The 22,906-nt window shown below is 41.3% G+C and overlaps 1 protein-coding gene across 1 annotated transcript in view; it reads right to left on the bottom strand.

Annotated features, from left to right (window-relative positions):
* ush2a (Usher syndrome 2A (autosomal recessive, mild)) overlaps window positions 1–22,906 on the bottom strand; it is a 916,330-nt gene that overhangs the window by 325,755 nt on the left and 567,669 nt on the right. Inside the window, exons 39-40 of the mRNA XM_078230465.1 lie at window positions 14,991–15,141; window positions 11,444–11,586 (exon numbers count right to left, since the gene is read on the bottom strand). Of these exons, the coding sequence (XP_078086591.1) occupies window positions 11,444–11,586; window positions 14,991–15,141 (294 nt within the window). The remainder of the gene's footprint in view (window positions 1–11,443; window positions 11,587–14,990; window positions 15,142–22,906) is intronic.

The raw sequence follows: 22,906 nt of genomic DNA, 5'->3' as shown, positions 1-22,906 counted from the left end.
GCAATACTCCAAATGCGGCCTAACCAAGGTTTTATGTAGCTGCAACATGATTTCCCAACTCTTGTACTCAATGCCCCAGCTATCCTTATAAAAGCTATTAAAATCTGTTTTCATATTCCTGGCTAATTTACTTTCATATTCTATTTTTTGCCTTTTATCAACTTTTTGGTGGCTTTCTGCTGGTTTTTAAAACACTCCCAAACCTCAGACTCACTATTGTTTTAACTCAATTTTCACGTTTGCTATTGACACCACCATTATGGGTCGGATCTCAAACAATGATGAGATGGAGTACAGGAAAGAATTAGAGAAATGGTGAACTGGTACAATGACAATAACCTCTTCCTCAATGTCAAAAAATGAAGGAGATAGTCATCGACTCCAGGACCTGTTGTGGAGAACATGTCCCTGTCTCCATCAATAGGGACAAAGTGGAAATGGTCGAGAGCTTCAGCTTCTAGGTGTCCAGATCACCAACAACCTGTCCTGGTCTCTCCATGCCAACGCTATAGTTAAGACAGCCCACCAATGCCTCTACTTTCTCAGGAGGCCAGGGAAATTTGGCATGTCCGCTACGACTCTCACCAACTCTTACAGATGCACCATAGAAAGCATTCTTTCTGGTTGTATCACAGCTTGGTATCGCTTCTGCTCTGTGCAAGACTGCAAGAAACTGCAAAGGGTCATGAACGAAGCCCAGTCCATCACTCAAAACAGCCTCCCATCCGTTGACTCTGTGTACACTTCCCGCTGCCTCAGAAAAGCAGCCAGCATAATCAAGGACCCCACGCATCCCGAGCATTCTCTCTTCCACTTCTTCCGTTGGGAAAAGATACTAAAGTCTGAGGTCATGTACCAGCTGACTCAAGGATAGCTTCTTCCCTGCTGCCATCAGACTTTTGAAAGGACCTACCTCTTATTAAGTTGATCTTTCTCTACACCCTCGCTATGACTGTAACACTACATTCTGCACTCTCTCCTTTCCTTCTCCAAGTACGGTACGCTTTGTCTGTATGGCGAGCAAGAAACAATACTTTTCACTGTATACTAATACATGTGACAATAATAAATCAAATCAAATCGAATCAAAAACCTCTCTGCTTTTACCCAAAGCCTCTGATGCCTCATTAGCTGAAGACTTGCAGTGGTGACTTGAGGAAAAACCTTTTTATGCAGCGAGTGGTTAGGATCTGGAATGCACTGCCTGAGAGTGTGGTAGAAGCCGATTTATTTGAGGCTTTCAAAAGAGAATTGGATAATTATCTGAAGAAAAACAAAAACATAGGGCTATGGGGGAAAAAGCAGGGGAGTACAAATCGGTGAGTGTCTCTTGCAGAGAGCAGGGAGAAACACCATGAACCAAATGGTTTCCTTCGGTGTAAGCATTATATAATTCTATCCAGTGACTCCCACTTGGAAGAATCTGCCAAGATCCTTGGGTGACCCAAGATAGAATTGGGTTCAGCTGTGATGTCCCTCTGGTAGAATAGCTTGCCAACATTTGGCATCTGACATGACCTGTACAGAATGATTCCTTGGACAAACTTTCAAAACCTATGCACTCATATATCAGCAAAAGTCATTGCATTGCAGTAATTTGACAGTGGTGTTATCACACGTTGATAGCACTAAGTGATTTCCAGCTAACAGGTCTGTTATAAACAAATACTGTTTAAATATAATCAAAGGAGGAATTATTTTGAATTCACAATGTCCATTAACAACATGGGAAGTTATTCCACTGTTGTGTTAGCTTTAAAGAATTCTGTCTTCTGTTAGTTCTGTTCCGCTTTTATTATTTTCAGATTGCTGGGCAGACAGAATCTCATCTGCTAAAAAGGGATCTGAACCCCATTTTAAAAATGGTAAAAGTTCAATAGTTTAATCATAAATATAAATCTTTGTCAGGGGTTCGGGACTATTGTTATTGTGTGGCAAAGAAATCCTCTTTGTGACATTGCAAGGAACGAGCAGTGAGGTGGGCCATAGCACCCACTCCTTTGACCATTTCGGAAAGGTCCACAGATTACTTTTCACATTTTTGCCTGACTGCAGTTCTGCAAATCCAACCATTACCTTTGAGCGTCTGCTGAATGCTGCGACAGTTTAGGGGACTATCTCCTCGGAAAATACGAAGGAATTGTATTACATGTTGTTTGGTATAATTTTCAGGATCTGGACATTAAATCATTCATCATTTTTCATTATGCTATTGAAGCATTTTTGCAAAAATAAAACAAAGTCAAACAGGCTCTTTGCAAAGTCACATTAATTTATATGGGAACAGCCAAGAACTGCAAATAGTTCTGCATTCTGCAGGGAGGGGAAATCAGAATGAAGGTTTCACTGGAAACCCAATTAACCGCCATATTGGAGGTGAGTAGCATTCCTCTCAGTTGCTCACAAGATCAGATGATCTATTAGTTCATGTGCATGCTCAAAGCTCCCCCGCACATTTGCCCATGACTAAAGGTGCCAGACCTGAAATAACCAGCCAAAAATGTTCCCTGATGACTGGCACTGCCCTCTAATTACAGAGGTCAGTGCTAAAAACAGCATGGGCTCATCTCCAACAATCCTGTTGGCAGCTTCTGCTGAAATGCGAGTAGCTAAACTATACCTTTAAAATCAATTTCTGCAGCAATTCATTAAAACACTTATCAGTTGGGTTATGTTGTTAAACTGCAACTTTTGGGAAATGTATTTCTGCAGTGGTGAGTGAAGCAAGCACGAGCCTAATTTCAGCAAATCCATTAAAACAAGCAGGTATTAAAAACTTGTAATTAAAGTCAGCAGTTTTGCACCACCAACTTCAACAAAGACCACAATGAGACTTGTGGAGGAAGGCAAATGCTGCACTTTGCAATTACATCAGTAACTGGTGAGCCAAGACATAAGAAAGAAAGACTACACAGAATCACTGAATTGCTATGACACAGAAGGAGACCATTCAGCCCATTGTGTCTACACCAGCCCTTTAAATGAGCATTCTATCTTAATGTCTTTCTCCTGCCTTTTCCCCATAACATTGACATTGTTTCTATTCAAATAATCATCTAGTGCCCTCTTGAATATTTCAATTGAACCTGTCTTCACCACACTTCCAGGCAGTGCATTTTACACCCAACCCACTTGCTGTGTGAAAGCGTTTTTGTCTCACGTCACATTTGCTTATTTTGCAAATGACTTTATATCGGTGCCCTTTCATTCTCAATTTTTTGTGAGCATAAACAGTTTCTCCATATCTACTCTATCCAGCCCCCTCACGATTTTAACCACGTATAGCAAATCTCCCCTTATACCTTCTCCTCTCCAAGGAAGGCAGTCCCAACTTTTCCAATTTATCCTCATAACTGAAGTTTCTCATCCCTGGAACCATTCATGTAAACCTATTCTGCACTCTTTCCAATGCCATTATCTGTTGTCAAGAGTTGTACACAATATTCCAGCTGAAGTCTAACTAGTGTCTTAATTAAGTTTAGCATAACCTCCTTGTTCTTGTACCCTATATCCCTATTAATAAAGCCCAGGATACTATATGCTTTATTCACTGCTCTCTCCACTTGCACTGCAACCTTCAATGATCTATGCACATATACACCCAGGTCCCTCATCTCCTGCAGCCCCTCAAGAATTTTGCCCCTTATTTTATGTTGCCTATCTGTGTTCTTCCAATTAAAATGCATCATCTCACACTTCACCCCATTAAATTTCATTTGCCACCTTGTCCTTTTGAAGTTCTATATTGACCTCCTTCCAGTTCACAATGCTTTCATAGTTTGTATCATCAGGAAAAGCAAGGATCCCAATACCGACCCCTGAGAATTCCACTAGAAACCTTCCTCCAACCCAAAAAATGTCCATTGATCATTACTCTCTGTTTTTTATTACTCAGCCAATTTGGTATCCACATTGCTACTGTCCCTTTTATTCCATGAGCAATGACTTTTCTCACAAGTCTGTTGTGTAGCACTGTATCAAATGCCTTTGCAAGTTGATGTACACCACATCAACCGCATTGCCCTCATTAATTTCTCTGTTACCTTTCCAAAAATTCCAGCAATTTAGTTTAACACAATTTCTCCTTTAGCAATCCATGCTGCCTCTTCCTCATCAACCCACATTTTGTCATCTGACTCCTAATTCTATCCAGAATAATTGTTTCTAGAAGTTTCCCCACCACCAAAGGTAAAGCATATGGTCTGTAATTGCTGGGTTTATCCTTATAACCTTTATTGAACAAGGACGTAACATTTGCAATTCTTCAGTCCTCTGGCATCTTGCATTGATGGAACACTTTTCATGACCAAAGTATGCCAAAGTAATGTACAACTATGGGAGAGGAGAGCTGAGCTCACCAGGGGGTTAGCCAGGGGGCAAGGAAAATTAGCAGCACCTTCACTGTAGACTGGCTGCCTCTGCATATACATGAAATAGACAGTGCAGACAAAAGGTGGATGTTTTACTATATCTATCAACAGGACACGGCTGAATGTCCTTGCCAACACCACCAAAACTGTGATTAAGACATGATTAAGTGACCATTGTCTGAATGGACATTCTATCTGTCCATTACTAAAGATTATGACATTACCAATGAGACGCGATTGAACCGCTACTGTCTTGGGCCTACCTCTTTGTATCATATGTAATTAATTTATCGGTGTGCATGACTAGAAACAATTATCTTTAGTAGAAGTTGTAAGAATTGCCCTAATAAAATGGCTGACTGTACAAAATTGAGTAGAGCAGACTGAAGAAGCCTTAGGAATTCCTCAGTTCTCTCCTTATTGATAAGAAGGCAATAAAGGATCCATCACTCACGAACGCTGTGTCCGAATATCATTTTAGCTCCGACACAACCAATATAGCCCATGTTGTAATGTATGGAATGGAGCTGCGCCTGACAAACAGCAATGCGATAATAGAGTCATAAAGGTCCACAGCACAGAAAAGGCCCTTTGGCCCATCTTGTTTGCGCCGGTGAAAAACAACCAACTAACTATTGTAATCTCATTTTCAGGTGCAGCAGGAACTTTGAACTGACAGGTTTGCTAGTGCTATATGATATAAATAGGCCAGGTTGATTAGATTTTAGTTTAACTTGACCATTTTTATATTGTATCCACTGTGAAAGCTCACCAAGTCAAAGAAACATTTTGATATTAATATATAGCTAAATAAGCCATTTTGTATTCTGTGTTAACCAGATGTATTAAAAAATTCTTATTATTGCATAAATATAATAATGAGTCATGAAACAAATAATTGTACAATAATGAACATTGAGTTATAATCAATGAATCAATAATAATGTTGAAAGACTGGGGACTGGAGTTTTGCTCTTGAGGCGAGTGTGCAGAGCTCAGAAATTTTCTGGCTCACTAAAACTGCCTCAGGAAAAGTGCACCGATTGGCGGAATCTTCATTTCCTGTGGGGGAAGTGTGATGGGGGTGTGCCTCTCCCAGACATAGATCGGAGGCAGTTCTTGGGGCTGCCATATACCAAGACAACCTTGTTAAATCTCAGTTCTCTGGGACTTTGTCCCAGATGTCTTTGTAAGTATAACGTACCCCTCATCCTCATCCCTTACACTTCCTCACCCCATTCACTCCCCAATGCCAAGTTATGCTCCGTACCCACCCCCAATTGCTCCTCATACCCACTCAGCCCCATTGCTCCCTGTAGCCACCAGCCAACGTAGTGCAAACTCATGAACCTCATTGCCCCTTACAGGCCCTATAGCTAATTAATGCCAGCTTTTGTCAACCCTAGGACACCCCAACCACAACCATTTGCCCTTACACCATCTATGCCAACTCACCCAGCATTCACAATGAGCAGATCTCAGGGCTTTTGGCTGAGAGCCCAGATATCCATCAGAGTACTGAAACACCTGAGCCCCAGGAAAAACAGTGCTTGATTGACAGCTCTGGCTTTCTGATCTCTTCTATCACTTGAACAGAATAAAGAGGATTCAAGATCTTGCAGTTTCAGCCATTGATACTTTAAAGCATTTGGATGATTGACACTTTTATTGGCCTGCAGTAAAAAGGATTTTTTTAAAATAAGAAAGTGGAGAGTTATCAATGAATGACTGTTTTATTAAATTTTCTTTTGCACATATTATTGGCACTATAGGGGGGGTTTACTAGTTCTATACAGTGTATTGTGGTGAATAGGCATGGTTTGAAATGGGGGATCAGAGAGATCATTGGGGGTGGGTGGAGGGATGTACATTGGCATGAGAGGCATGAAGGACCATGAGGTGGCATGGATGGGGCATGGGGAGTGTGTGGAGGGTGAAGGGATGAGGGTTAGAGGGCCTTGCCTTTTCCATTACAACTGGGCCAAAGGCCCACAGCACCGAGGCAGCACTTCTAAACAGTCCGTCTTGGCACCCTGCAGCCTGTGGCTGCCTCCCAATTCTTTCCCTTGTCAGTTCGCGTAACCGCAGCCCACACCTGCCCTCCCACAATGAAACTTCCATCTTTCCTGGCACTTTTTGCCCCAGATGGGCAAGAAAAGTCATGAATTTTCCAAGCTCCCGCTACTCTCCTTGAGGATGCAAGTCCAGCCCGCTAATTGGCTGAAATCAATTAAGTTGCAGGAAGCATAATCAGAGTAAAATCATAAAACATTAATCTTGATGGCAGGAGCAGAAAACAGAAGTGAGTGAAGAAATACTGGTAGCCCTGGGTTCACTCCCATTATTCAGAGATAAATCCAAAATGGAGGTGCAGGTCAGAAAAGATATACATATATGTCCTAGCTTTAAATTTTCAAATACTCTGTAGCTTGAAAAAAACACCAACAGCTTGAAAATTTCTGTCTATTATCTTCAATGAACAGCATGAGCTTAAATATTTGCAATTGATATTCCTGGTAGCCACTAACTGACGCATTAGAATTTTAACCCAACGTGCTGAGGAAAATTGCCTGTTTAAAAATCACATACACTCACCACTTTTATTAGAGGTTCATAGCGTCAATAAGGAAGAAACATTTAATGCATTTTTTTTTTCAAAATAAGAAGGAAATAAAGTCTATAGCATTTAGATAGTTGGTTCATCTTAGGAAATACGAATTTCGAAAAGCTCTCATATCACAAGCATTCCAGGATAGAGCTTATGATCACTGAAATGTTAAAGGGCTTAAACTACATTTCTGCATGTGTTGTATCTAACAAGATAAAAAGCTATTTATTATAAAAGGTAAACACTTTGATAAAAGGAATTTACACAGAAATGGAATATGATTGTGTTAAATAGCCATATGTGAACTTTGCTGGCTAGAAATTCTACACTCTCCAGGGGAAGTACTGCTCATAATCCTTTCTGGATGCGTCTTCTGAGTTATGTCAGGAATATAATATCCAATCCCAGGGTTAAACTTATAAATAGCTTTTTTTTTCAAACAATTGCTGAGTTTTCTTCACAGGAGTAGATTGTGCTTGTGAGTAAACTATTAACATTTAGCATTCTTAACCAGAGTCAAGCTATTCTGAAAGCAAGACAGATATTTTAAAAGTTCAGATAGAACAGTCTTCATAGAATCAATCATAGAATCCTTGCAATGCAGAAGGGGCCTTTCGGCCTATCAAGTCTGCACATCTTATCCAGACTCCCCCACCCTGCCCTTATCCCATAACCCCACACATTTACCATGGCTAATCCACCTAACCTACACAACTTTGGGCACTGAGGAGCAATTTAGCATGACCAATTGTGATAGCCCCCATGATCTGCATGGGGAATCATGAATTGACCTCCCAGTTAGGCGGAATGCACTGCCTGGGCTGGAATGCACTGCCTGGGAGGGTGGTGGAGGCGGGATGCCTCACATCTTTTAAAAAGTACCTGGATGAGTACTTGGCACGCCATAACATTCAAGGCGATGGGCCAAGTGCTGGCAAGTGGGATTAAGTGGGTAGGTCAGGGCATTTCATACGTCGGTGCAGACTCGATGGGCCAAAGGGGCTCTTCTGCACTGTGGTATTCTGTGATTCTGTGACTCTGAGTTGGGTTCGCTGAATTCAAGCTCCCTGGGGATTGGTAATTTGCCAACCAGGTGGACCGTGTATACCGAGCCCTGTATAAAGCAAGACCCTGAGAGGGTCCATTAATCCTTTAGTCCCGGTTGCATCCTGTTGTGTTCACCATAGGCTTGTGGTTATTGTTTCTTTTCATTCTGTGCAATAAAGCATGGTTCCTTCACAGCCAGCTCCTGGAGTTATTATACAAATCCATCCAACCTGCATATCTTTGGACTTAATAATTCATTTTGAATCATTAATTAATTTTTTTTAGGCTTATTAATTAATTTTGGTAAGTTTCTTTGTACATTTATCAGGGCTAAAGGAAGGGTTGGGTTCTTATTCAATTATTTTATGCAAATATATGATTTGTTGTGTACACTATTCATATTGAAATGGTAAATGCATTTCGTATACTCAATTGACAATATCAGTAAAAATAGTGAATAATGGAAATCTTCTCAAGATTTGTAAATGTGGATGTGTACAGGGTTGAAGTGAGTGGCACAATTACATTGACAGGTCACTGAGTCTGCCACTAGAAGTTTAACATTTTTTAGTTGAAGTGTATGATAATGTAGGAATCACGTTGTGCACAGCAGGCATTCTATCTGCCACTCAACAAACTTCTACTGGTGTCATATGGGGGCTCTAACAAGATTTTTTTAAGGAGCCCATTGCCAGTTGTTCCTCCCCTGCCTGAGCTGATCAGATTCTGTTAAAGGGAACAGGAAGACTATGAGTAACATTAAGTCAATCTAAAATCACAATGGAATGTAAGGTAACCTAAAGAACTAAAGTTTGACAATTCTACTAGTTAACTATGTTTACTTTTTACTGACTCCAACAATTAATTAAATGTTCAAACTCATGCATTGAAAGCAGACTGAAGTCCTCGATAATTGAAAAACAGAATTTTGTTTGGAAAGTATGAAACATGTAAATGTTGATGTTCTGACAGACTTGAGTGTACTTGTAACAAGGAACATTGAAAGTTAGCATGCAGGCACAGCAAGCAATTAGGAAGGTAAATGGCTTATTGGCCTTTATTGGAGTGAACTGGAATATAAGAAGAAGGAAGTCTTCTGATAATTATGCAGGAATCTGGTGAGACCACACCCAGAGTACGATGTGCAGTTTCGGTCTGCGTATTTAAGGAAGGATATCCTTGCATGGCAGGCAGTACAGTGGAGGTTCACACAATTGTTTCCTGGGATGTGAGAGTTCTCCTATAATGTGAGTAAGACAGTGACCCAAGGCCAGAATCAAACCTGGGTCCCTGGCTCTGTGAGGCAGCAGTGCTAACCACTGTGCCACCATGCCGCCCAACCAATCAGGATTCCCATTCTTAATTGCCATTGAATAATTCCTGATGGAATATGTGCATGTGGAGATGTCAGCCAAGGGCTAGACATGATTTAACTGTGATGCTTGCTCTCCTAAGTTAGCTTGCTGGCACACATTGCATAGACTCAGATATGAAACATGATCTTTTTGGTAAAAAGCTGGCAGTATACCCAACATGAGACAGTGCTACAGTGGAGCATAGAACAAATGAGGTAAAAGATGGAGATACACAAATAATATGAAGTTACGATGCAATGTGATCCCATCCATGTTTTTCTCTCAACATAATTCTTGCTCCTCCTCTTTCCTCAAGTTGTTGCTTGCTAGATATGATTTCATGGGTGCTAGTGGCTCCCTGATGCCACATCCATCTGTAAGCCTTAACAACGTGTGTTGATAAGCTCTTCTACTGTGGAGGAACTGTAGCTAAGTCCACCCTGAACATACCTCACATCCACTCAAATGCACTTATAGTAGGGGGTCACTTGATATTTATCAGGAGCAGTAACTTTAGTTGATTTTCTCCAACCCAAGTGCATTTAATCCATTAGACTCTCTAACAGAGATTAAATGACTTAACCAAGGCCCGTGACCAAAACTGAAAATTCCTGTAGTCTCAAAAAAAATCAGTGATTTATTGGGTAAAGTTATTGAAATCTGATCGTATTAAGCCTGTTTCTAACAATAATAGATTCAACCACCTTTATTCTCATTTAGGTAATTGGTATAATTCAAACTTCCTTGAATACAGACAATACTCTGCGTTCAGTATAGATGCTGCTTTAAAAATTCTCTGAAGAATAAATATGTGCAAGAGATAATTGATTTTTAGCGCAGAAGTATTTTTTAATGACAAATCAATCAGGGGAAACAGCAGTTAATATGAGCTACACTTTTTATTATTGTATTTCAACTCTGCTCTTAAAAATTAATAAGAGTGAAGCCCTGAAAGACAAGTTGTTATTTTAATATGTTTTTTAAGACATGCTGCGATATTGGGCAGACCTGCAGGGACCACAATAAAAGTGATTAATTAATTAGTCAATAGGAAATTCAAGTGCAAATGCTATTCTCACTGGACAGCCTTGCATCCTCATAGGGTTTCTATGGAAGCAAGGAAATAAATACTTAAGAGCTGGGGTGGGGGGATGGTGGTGATGGGATGGTGTGAGGTGGGGAGTGGTGAACCACAGGATGCAGGCAACAAATCCTTTCTTGGCTGACCCTAGTGCAAGAACTAAAGGAACAATCCTAATATATAGGCAGCTGCCAATGGATTAAAATACTGTTTCCGGCTGTCTGAAAAATAATTCCATGCCATACATGCAGGTGAAGTTTGAGCCTGTTGTGTAGAAAGTGAAAGAGAAATTGTACTATATTATCTCATTTGGTCATTGTTGGAGTAAGGTCAAGAGAACCATAGAATAGAACCATAGAATCCCTACAGTGCAGAAGGGGCCCTTCGGCCCATCAGGTCTGCACCGACTCCCTGATAGAGTATCTTACTCACTCCTCTTCCCTGCCCTATCCCCGTAACCCCACACATCTCCCCTGGCTAATCCATCTAACCTACACATCTTGGGACACTAAGGGGCAATTTAGCATGGCCAATCCACCTGCACATCTTTGGAAAGCAGTCAACTTTAAAAATGAGGTGAAAAACTTAAACATAGAATGGATCAGTTCAGTGGTTACTCATGGTTAGAAATGTTGGACGGGAGTTTATGACCTCACTCGGGCGAGACTAGAAATTCCTGCCCGAGGTCAATGGAGATTTCAGTTATCGGATCCTCGCCCGCGCTGATTCCATGATGGGTGAGGTGGTAGAGTTCCAACCATTTTCAATAATAATCATCATTTATACCTACACTTTGATCTTAAAAATCGGGTCTATAAAGTACCAATGATTACTTTAAAAATTGTTACATTTTAAAATATTGGTATAGTTTCCAGGTTATTTCATAGGAATATCAACCCCAATATTATTGACCTGTTCTAATCTTCAGATATTAAATTAGTCAATGGTTTAGCTATATCCCCACAGTGCACTGCATACTTACTATCTTCTGAGGTAACCATCTGTGTCCAGTCACTAATGGTACTACCATGTCCATTGGAAGCAACCAGTCTGAACTCGTAGGCTGTATATGGTTGAAGACCTGCTGCTAAATAGCTAAATCCTGTTGTTTGATTGGGCAGCAAGCTGTAATGAATAGACATTTTAAATCACCCATCTATTCCATACACTCCAGAAAACATGCATATATTTGTAACAATCATCTGCTTGTTTCAAAGTGGTTATAAAATAATATTTTCTATCTGGTATTTATTTGCAATTATAATGAAATTCGGTAATGTCACACCTTCCAAAACTGATCTCACACCATCTGTTTTGCGCAAGTTTGTACTTAAATTATGCTATTTAGTGTGTAACAATAAAGAGCAGAAAGCAGGACAATATGATGTAACCTATATAATCAGCTTGTCACTGGTATACCTAAGCAGATATATTACACATAATTTAAATTAAAAAGTCATAACAGGTCCATCAAAACTAGATCCCTATATTATCAAATTTTCAATCGTTAAATTAAAAATGGCACATTTTGTTTAATTTATGTGCATGATTTTAATGTAAATAAGACAGTAATATTAGACCATCATTATCCAGCATTGCTGCCACTGTCCTACATCCAATCTCTCCTCTTCAGTTCACAAAGAAACGCAGTTCATTGCAGATTCAGTTCTTAGAAACACTACCCTGTACATTCCACAGAGAGATGCTTCCTCCTCCAACATTCCCACTATATGTTGGTACTCCTCTGTTATGATGGCCATGGGGATCATCAATAGATCTCCCTGTAAGCCTCATCTAATATGAGCTCCCCCATTAGCAAGTGGAGGCCTGCCCAATAGGGGAGGAGCAGGGGGGTGTTTAAAACCAGCTGGCTCCACTCAGGCTGACAATCGATAGACTTGGAACCAATCTGCACTCTGTACCCTTTGAAAGGTGTTCAGGTATCACTGTAAATAAAAGGGTGATTCGTGATGGAAGACTGGTTTTGGTAAGACTATTGCATCTTCCTTTCTTGCCCTGGACACCCTCGACCCTCCTAACTCCCTCCCAGCTTCACCTATCCAGATGCTTTCATCCCCCTGAGCCTCACCCCACTCCCCCGAGATGTCTTTGTCTCTCCCCACCTTAAGACCTTCCTCACCCACCCATGCCTCCCCGCACCCCTTTGCTGCATACGTACGGTTCGTGAGAATCTTAACTTTCCCAAGCAGGTCAGAGAAGTTAGCAAAGAGTATGGAAGATGCTGGGGATGCAGTGGTTTTGAAGCCATTCTGGAGGCAAAAGCTGCTACATGGGGATCTCCCACCTTCCATGAGCTGCTTCACGCTGGCGCCATATGCATGAAGGTCCATTCACCATTTGCTGAAATGTGTTCCTCTAGGGTCCAATACAGTGCCGGATTTAGACTTGGTGAGGCCCTAAGCTATATAAAGCTTGGAGGCCCCTTGTTAAAAAGTTACACCAAAAGGTCTCACAAAGGTGTGTACCAAAACAGGACCTTGGGTTGCCACAAAAAAATTGAAAACATGATTATGCCTTTTAATTATTTAATAGCAAGGTATTTAAAGTGAAAAATACAAATTATTTTCAAATGAATGCATTTACTGATTACATATTTATCATTTGGCTGGCTTGATCTCTCTCATAGATTTTGGTAATTTTGGTAATTTTTTGAGTTGCTCTTCAAGCTGGTGCTTTCTTTTTCTTTTCTGGTATCCGCTCTTAAATGTTCTCTTCATTGTAAACCTTCTGAAATGTTGTGAGGCCCCTGCGGATTGTGAGGCCCTAAGCTGTAGCTTGTTTAGCTTATACCTAAATCCGGCACTGGTCCGATCGCTGCAGAACACCAGCATCGTCTTCTCCTTGGATATCCGTGATCTGAGCAGGGCCCTATAAAGGTAGGTCTCGATATTTCTATGCCACTTTGTTCCAGGCTTGCTTTCCCACTGGCTTAACGGAGAATGTGGTGTGGGGGGGAAGATTCCGGTCGGCCCTTCTTCTACCACTCATATGTGGGAGATAAATCAGTTTCACATGAATAGTGAGTTTCCTGATCCGTCATGGCAGGAACCAACCTGAGATCTAGTGGGAAATCCATGCCAGTGTAAAACTGATTCTGGGGCCACCCGCCGAATATCTGCTGACTTTCTCAGTCACTTCAATCCACATCTGCCTGGTTGTTGAGGTTTTCCCTCCTGCTCCCTTCCTTGGGAGAGCTCAACTCACTGCAATCCCTGAGATGTCGCAGCACAACTTTCAGGTAAGGCTGAGAGACCTCGGGCATACTTTCCCAAGTCTTCTCTCTAATCTTGTGGTTGTTGCAGCTTCAAAAATCCAAGTGCTGGTGCATCCTTGAGACACATTCTATTGTCTATTTAATCGGAAAGCCTTCTTTTGATAGAGTGGATGGGTCATCCCCCCTGCACTCCCTAATTGGTTAGGGAATCTGGAGGTGGGATGCTGTGGCTCTGGGATAGTCTTTTGGCGAAGACAGTTCCAGCTGTAAAAAGATTCCCGACCCACAAATGGTTTTGTTGTTCCAACAGGGACTAAGTGCAAACAGCCATGGTCTATGTACTCATATCACAAGGAGAAACCTCAGGTCCCCAATCTGGCACTCTGCTGCCTTACCTCATTGTGTAATGAGTCGCATTCCCCAATAAATTACATTTTGAGCTCAGTACCCGAGTAGAAACCTAGAACCACTGAGCTTGAGTACCTCAAATAAAGTATCACAATTTAAAGGACAAAATTGGTCAGAATTTTAATCTATTTAGTAAGTTACTCGATAAGCATGTCAATATTATTTGAAGTAATTGACTGCAATATTATTTAAAATTCAGCAAGTCTGCCCTGGGAGCCATTTAACTGGACAACCTGTTCTACAAATAGACAAGCAAAAAGGTGTCATTTTCCTCACCAAACATGTCAGGAGCATATATATTATGGTGCATTTATCCAACATACACTTACAAATCAGCAGAAATTAAAATGAATCATTTAAATTTATAACTTTTTAAGCAGGACTGTTACCCATTAAATTCAACTTTTTTTGATGTCCATATGAAGCTAAAAGTGCATCAAATACTTTTAGAAAGTTTTAAAGTTTAAAACTTATTTATTAGCGTCACAAGTAGGCTTACATTAACACTGCAATGAAGTTACTGTGAAAATCCCCGAATCGCCGCACTCCGTCACCTGTTTGGGTACACTGAGGGAGAATTTAGCATAGCCAATGCACCTAACCAGCATGACTTTCGGACTGTGGGAGGAAACAGGAGCACCCGGAGGAAACCCACACAGACACAGGGAGAATGTACAGACTCTGCACAGATAGTGACCCAAGCTGGGAATCGAACCCGGGTCCCTGGCACTGTGAAGTAGCAGTGCTAACCAATAAATTAATGGCAACTATTTTTTTCACTTTCATTAAACGAAACAAAACCACATTAGAACGTGAACCAGCAAAAATTGTAATTCGGTAATTGAAAAAAGAATCATCAGCTAAAACAGGTCTTCACACTACATACTCTGAAATATCACCAGTGGAATGCAGGAGCCTTGTCTGAAGCTGGTAGCTGGGCAAGCCTGGAGCATTGTTACGAGCTGGTGCAGACCACGCAACCTGAAGACTGGTCGGAGTGGCAGATGAGAGCCTTGGAGGCAGCACACCAGCTGGAGCTGTCGAAAAGCATGGAAGAATTAGAGCAGAGAAAACTGCGCAGAACATATGCTGAATAGATTCAAAATGCTCCTCAAACCCAAAAAAAAAATCCTGGGATCACCAGCAATGGTGTTCTGTCAGAAACATTCCAAGACCTTCGCTGCTAAATTGCTTGTATGCAAATTCTGTAATAGGACTGTTAAAATGATAAGATTAAAAAAACAGGAAAATATTATGCATGTTAAAAATAGCACTTCATTCACTGTAAAGCTTTTTTTGATCATAATGAGCATTTTTTTGTAAGCCTGCCTTAAATGTATTGAATGTTGTTATATTTCATGCTTTCTGGTTTAAAAATATGTTTTACTTCTTTATCTGAAATATAGTTATTGACAGTTTAAGTTATGGGGGACTGGCTAACGCTATTGGTTAGTTGGATAGCATCTGGTTCAGAATAACACCAACAGTGGAGGTTCAATTCCCATTCCAGCGAAGGTAGTCTTGGGACCTGCTTCTTCACTCTGTCCCTCCCTTTGCAACTGGATCCGAGACTTCCTAACCCACAGACCTTAGTCGGTAAGGATAGGCAGCAATACCTTCTCCATGATCATCCTCAACACCGGTGCTCCGCAAGGCTGTGTCCTCAGCACCCTACTATACTCCTCATACACCTATGATTGTGTGGCCAAAAACCGTCCAACTCAATTTTCAAGTTTACTGATAACACCACCGTTGTGGGTCGGATATCAAACAATGATGAGACAGAGTACAGGAAAGAGATCGAGAATCTGTTGAACTGGTACAACGACAATAATCTCTCCCTCAATGTCAACAAAACGAAGATAGTCATCAACTTCAGGAAGCATAGTGGAGAGCATGCCCCTGTCTACATCAGTGGGGATGAAGTAGAAATGGTTGAGACCTTCAAGTTTTTAGTTGTCCAGATCGCCAACAACTTATCCTGGTCCCCCCATGTGGGCGCTCTGGTTAAGAAAGCCCACCTTCGCCTCCACATTTTCAGGAGATGAAGGAAATTTTGCATGGCCACTACAGCTCTTACCAACTTCTACAGAAAGCATTCTTTCCAGATGTATCACGGCTTGGTATGGCTCCTGCTCTGTCCAAGACCACAATAAACTACAAAGGGTCATGAATGAAGCCCAATCCATCACTCAAACCAGCCTCCATCCATTGACATTGTCTACACTTCCCACTGCCTCAGAAAAACTGCCAGCATAATCAAGGATCCCACGCACCCCCGATACACTCTCTTCTACCTTCTTCCATCGGGAAAAAGATACAAAAGTCTGAGGACGTGTACCAACCCACTCAAGAACAGCTTCTTCCCTGCTGCCATCAAACTTTTGAATGGACCTGCCTCATATTAAGTTGATCTTTCTCTACACCCTAGCTATGACTGTAACACTATATTCTGTACCCTCTACTTTCCTTCCCTATGTATGGTATGCTTTGTATAGCGTGCAAGGAACAATACTTTTCACTTTATATTAATACATGTGACATGTTAAATCAAATTAAATCACTTGATGTGGAGAAGAGCCCCTCAAACTATGTGACCAATTGCGTCTCCCAAAGAAAGAAAGATGTCAATTGCCCCTCATGGAATATGGCTACCTAGCTTAAGTTGTGCATATCATTATATATATATATACATATAGATTATATTTTTGTACAAAATTCTGAAGGAGTAAGCTCTGCTGTGATATAAACTGCGATATATGCAATGGCATTATTCATCTTACTTCTTCTGAAGAATTCTGATTTGATTTTGATCAATTGGAATGCTTACTCACTGTCTGAGGATAAAGTTCAATAGATCCCTCACAGCTGGGAAGATGAAGACACATCTTTGTTTTCACTGTTAGTTCCAGGACACCATTAAGCACTATGTTCTCTTGCCCTGAGACCCTATTTGAGACAGTTTCTAAGATCGATGTCTGAAAATTAAAACTACATGATCAGTCACTGGGATCACCAAGCAGGACTAGAATGCCCTTAATACCTTGTTCAAGGCAAATGATCTTATAGAAGACAAATGATCATACTGAAGACACCACCATGAAATATAGTTATGTATGCCTAATCCAAATGCTTTACAGGTTTTTAATTCTTTTAGTTTTAAAATGGAATGTTAAATGTAAGTTCAGTGAGGAAAAAAACACTGGTAAACAGCTAGCAGTTTGCAAACCAGACAAACCTCAGATAATTACAACTCAAAAGTCAGAGTGAAAGGCTGAGACTCATAAAATGGCAGGTTGTCTTACTTAGCTGAAGAATTGGAGACGCGATATCTGCAGTTATTATAGTAAAAGAGATAAGTTATTCATGTGGTTTCCCAGAATTAAGGAAAGCTTTGGAATTAAAAGATAGATAATTTATACTTCTATCTGGGAACAGGCCATGAGTGTTTCACTGCCATGGAGATGGGTAGTGCTGTGTAATATTCTTTGTTTTGAGTTTATCTCTGTGAATTCAGTTAGGGCATAGGCAAGACTGGTTGTTAGTTAGCAAAACAGCTGAGAGACTGAGTCAGCTTTTGGGTCTTTCGTAACTTGTAGCTCTCTGAAAATCGAGTGATAAAGCCAGACCTATACCTGAAGTTGGGTTAATGCTAGATCTATTGTCAAAGACGCAGCCTGAAATTGCGAGCTGGTATTCACTATAAGACAAAGCTGGTAAGAGATAAAACGGTTGGAGGATTTGTTTAGCTGGAAGGTAAAGGAAGAAATCTATAGTAACTCTCTCCGTGAAAGACAGTTAACTTTACTGCAGTTGGAGTTCTGAAAATAATTAGTTTGAAACCATTGGTGGAAACCGAGGGTGTTTTCTGATCTTTTAAGTCACTGTGCAGAAGTCGCAGGGAGGCCCATGCTTGCTGCAGAACCCAGTGTCATGAATTGGTAGCATAAGCTTCCTTCAATTGTAGCGTTAAGTTAATTGTACTTGATTTGTTTAATTTTTCTTTATATATATAAAATAAAGTTAATTTTTGTCAAAAAATGTGAACTCTTGTGGCATTGTTCTGTCAGTTATTTTCCAATTGACTGTTCAGATTTCTTCTTTAAATATTAACGGTCCCCAACAGGATATACAAAACTCAAACTTAGGGGGCGGCATAGTGGCACCGTCGTTAGCACTGCTGCCTCACAGCGCCAGGGACCAAGTTCAATTCCCAGCTTGGGTCACTGTCTGTGTGGAGTTTGCACTTTCTCCCCAAGTCTGCATGGGTTTCCTCTGGGTACTCCAGTTTCCTCCCACAGTCCAAAGATGTGCGGGTTAGGTTGATTGGACATGCTAAATTACCCCTTAGTGTCAGGGGGATTAGCAGAGTAAATGTTGCGGTTACAGGAGTGGGGTCCGGGTGCAATTGTAGTCGGTGCAGACTCGATGGGCCAAATGGCCTCCTCCTGCACTGTAGGCATTCTATGTTATTTATTTATGTCACATTCCACCTGAGTTTCCAGTCAATGACCAATGTCTTGCCTCAAATTACATCTCCAATTGGCTATTTCTCGATATGGATAAACTTGGACTTAATTACATATTTTGAATTTTAAAGTTGATGACAACTTTTCCAGTTTGTTATGATGTTCACAGTTTTTGAAATATGTTATTGTAATAATCATATTTTCATGTTGCCTTTATCTCTCTACCTTTTCTGTGTGTGTCTTTAACTATCAAGTTGTCAACTTGTAAGAATGGTGTGCGGATCACTATAGCCCCACCATTTGTGTAATCAGTAAGGGAAGAATTCATAGAATCTCTACAGTGCAGAAGGAGGCCATTCAGCCCATCTAGTCTGCACTGACCACAATCCCACCCAGCCCTATTCCCGTAACCCCACATATTTACCCTGCTAATCCCCCTGACACTAGGATCAATTTAACATGGCCATAGACCTAACCTGCACATCTTTGGACTGTGGGAGGAAACCGGAGCACCCGGAGGAAACCCACGCAGACACGGGGAGAATGCGCAAACTCCACACAGTGACCCGAGGCCGGAATTGAACCGAGGGCCTGGCGCTGTGAGGCAGCAGTGCTAACCACTGTACCACTATGCCGCCAGTGGTTTTAATTTTCTAACAATACTACTGTGGCAAAAATATGGTACTAGCAGCATAGGAAAACATGGAAAGCATTAACAAGAGCATTTAGTTTGAACAATTCTCCAAAGTTTGCTGAGGTGTTTAATGGGAGTAAAAAAATCATTAAAAGCAATGTTAAACTACCTTTATTGGTTAATGGCCAATTAAAACACAATTTGGAGTTTGCTGCATAAACTTGATCGGTAATAATAACATTTTTCAATTCAAACTGAGATAAGTGTTACTGCTGACCTTTAAACACGATCTCGCCAGTGCAATGCCACAAGTGTCCACTATAGAGCCAGTTACCCTGATAAATTATTTATCTGCATTTTTGTCAATCATTTTAAATCCATGGGCGGGATTTTATGGCCTCGCTCATCCCAAAAATCCCACCCGAGGTCAACGGACCTTTCCATTGTCCGCCCCTCACCCGCTCTGATTCCCATAGCGGACAGAACGATAAAATTATGACTCATGTCTGTGTTATTGACTCAGCATGCCAGTAGAAACAGTTTATCCTCAGTTGTTCTATTAGAGCGCCTCATAATTTCAAAACATTAAATCTCCCCATCACCTTCTCTACTCTATGATCGACAATCTCAATTGCTCTAGTCCTTGCAGATAAATGAAGTCCCTCACCACTGATATGATGGTAAACCTAGGGGTCGATTCTCCCAAAAGTGCTGAATTGGTGGGAAAACTGTTCGAGATCACGACTGTTTTTTCAGTGCAGTTTCACACTCGAATCTCCCCACACTGCACTGCAGAGGTCACAATCATGAATATCATTAAAAACCCAGGCGGCGGAGCCTATTCGCGCCGGAGTTTGACAGTTCTGGAACTCTGCGCATGTGCAGTGGCTCCAATCTGTCAGTCTCCCCGTTTGCTGGCCAGTTCAATCGCTGGCCAGTCCAGGATCACCGCAGTGCTGCCCCTCCAGAGCCCTCCCCCCCTCCCCCCACGGCTCGATTGTGGCCCCCACAACAATTCCCGGGCCAGCCCTGATACCTCCTGCCCAGAGTGCCCCAGAAAAAGGCCGACGACGCACATCTTCCAGCCCGACCTGCCAGAAAAGTTGTGGATTGCAATGGGAGAATCACCGCCCCTAATGAGCAGCCTCTCCAAGGCTTTGATATTCCTCGTAAATTGTGCTGCCCATGTTGGAGACTGTACTCTGGCTGACGTCTAACCAATGATTTGCAAAATTGGAGTGTAACTTCCTTGTTTTTGTAGTCTATGCCTTGAAGCCAAAGATTCCATATGCTTTATTAACAGTTCCATCAGCTTGTACTGAAATCTTCAAAGCACATGAATCCCTAGGTCTCCGTTCCTGCACTCCCTTTAAAATTATACAGTTTAATTTATATTGCTTCTCCTCATCCTTCCTCCCAGAATACATCACTCTAAATTTCATTGCATTAAATTTAATAAGCCCATTTCACCAGTCTCCCTGTATTCTTTTCTTTCTCATTTATTTTTAGATTTTCTTAATTTCTTTTTATCCATCATCTTCTATGAACCAGGACTGGTGCTAATTTCTGCAATGCGGCCCACCAAAGTTTAGCTTTACTATTTTTAACGATCGTACTAAAGAGGGACATGTTCCATCTCGCTGAAGATTCAGGCAGTCATTTGTCTTTTTAAAACATTTTTATCCGTCCCGTGGGAAAAGCCACTATATTTTATTGTGCCACATGGTGATGATTACAGTTAGGCAGAGCATAGAATCATAGAACCATGGAACCCTACAGTGCAGAAACAGGCCATTCGGCCCATCGAGTCTGCACCGACCACAATCCCACCCAGGCCCGACCCCCATATCCCTACATATTTTATCCACTAATCCCTCTAACCTACCCATCTCAGGAAACTAAGGGGCAATTTTATCATGGCCAATCAACCTAACCCGCACATCGTCGGACTATAACTCTTAAGTTTGCGTAGCAACCGGTGGGAATGATGACTTCCTTTTGTCTATGTCACCATTTATGTATCTCTTTACCCTAAGTAATAAATGTTTGTTATGACAGGTATGGCTTGATTGGTCAGTTTCTCAGTGTCGATGCAAATGATTTTTTAAATAAGAATACTCTCGTACTGAAAAAAGCCTGCTGCCATGTTAATTATATCAGATTACTATTTGCTTGTCATCAAGGAAGTGAACCATACTTTGCTTCTTTATACATTCATTCACTTGCAATGCTGGCATTGCCAACATTTATTGCACATCCCTAATTACCTTTTTGAAGGGGGTGGTGAGCCGCCTTAAAAAAAGTTTATTTATTAACCACAAGTAAGGCTTACATTAACACTGCAATGAAGTTACTGTGAAATTTCCCTAGTCGCCACACTCAGGCACCTGTTCGGGTCAATGCACCTAACCAGCACGTCTTTCAGACTATGGGAGGAAACTCACGCAGACAAGGGGAGAACGTACAAACTCCACACAGACAGTGACCCAAGCCGGAAATCGAACGCGGGTCCCTGGTGCTGGGAGGCAGGAGTGCTAACCACTGTGCTACCATGCTGCCTTCATGAATACAACTGAATGGCTTACGAAGCCATTTCAGAGGACTGTTAAGAGTCATATATATATAGGTCAGGTTGGGGAAGGTCAACAGATTTCCTTCCATAAAGAACATGGTGAAACAGCTGCTTTGTGGTCACCATTTCTTTTTATTCCAGCTGCACTTCAATCAATTTAAATTATTCAGTTGCTGTGGCAGAATTTGAACTTGTGTCTCTGGATCGCTAATCTAATAACCCTTACATACTTAATGAGTAGCCACAATGGGAGCACTAGTAAAATAGTGCCTTGTGAAGATATTGCTTGCTATGTTTGAATTCTATTTGTGTAATGGTGGGAATAATGACTTTTTTGTCACAACCTAAGTATCTCCTTACCTCAAGTAATAAATGTTTGTTATGATAGGTATTGCATAATTGGTCAGTTAAAAGAAACACACTCAAATTCCCAAATATACTGTAAAACTCATTGGCTGCAAAATGTGACAATGCCCAAATATGACGTGGGGATTGCAGTGCGTAATTCACCAACAATTGTTGCTACTGATGCAGACAGCATACAACACATTTTAGAATCATAGAATCCCCATATTGCAGAAGGAGATCATTCAGCCCATCGAATCTGCACCGATTCTCTCTAATAGAGTACCTTATCCAGGCTCTTTTCCCCACCCTGTCCCCATTTTGGCTGGAGCAAACGTCGGAAGTCATTCTAGCATTGTGTTTTCCCTGAGAAAGCAACAAGAGTGGCATGGAATGAGAGAGAGAAGGCTCCAAGGTTCTCAGATGCAGTTCTGGAAGCCTCAGTTGAGGATGTGGACAGGAGAAGAGGTGTCCTCTATCTACAGAGAACCAGGAAGCCCTTACACAGATGTTGTGAAGACTTCGAGGGTAGTTAACCATCCTGGTTTTCACCAGCAATCTTACCCCAAGGACCAGGACGCAGTGCCGCAAGAAGTTCAACGCCCTCACACCAGTGGTCAAGGTAAGTGAATGCATTTTCAAATGCTATATTGGTGCAACTGAACCATCAGCCTCAGACATTGCACAACTCCACCTCTCCCCCCACCCCTCAGCCCTGCCATCCCAGTTACTTACCAACAATCTCTATCAATCATGACTCATAATTCACCTAATCTTCACAC

This window comes from Mustelus asterias, chromosome 15 (assembly GCF_964213995.1).
Source record: "Mustelus asterias chromosome 15, sMusAst1.hap1.1, whole genome shotgun sequence".
NCBI lineage: Eukaryota > Metazoa > Chordata > Chondrichthyes > Carcharhiniformes > Triakidae > Mustelus > Mustelus asterias.
This window is presented reverse-complemented; position numbering and strand designations above follow the sequence as displayed.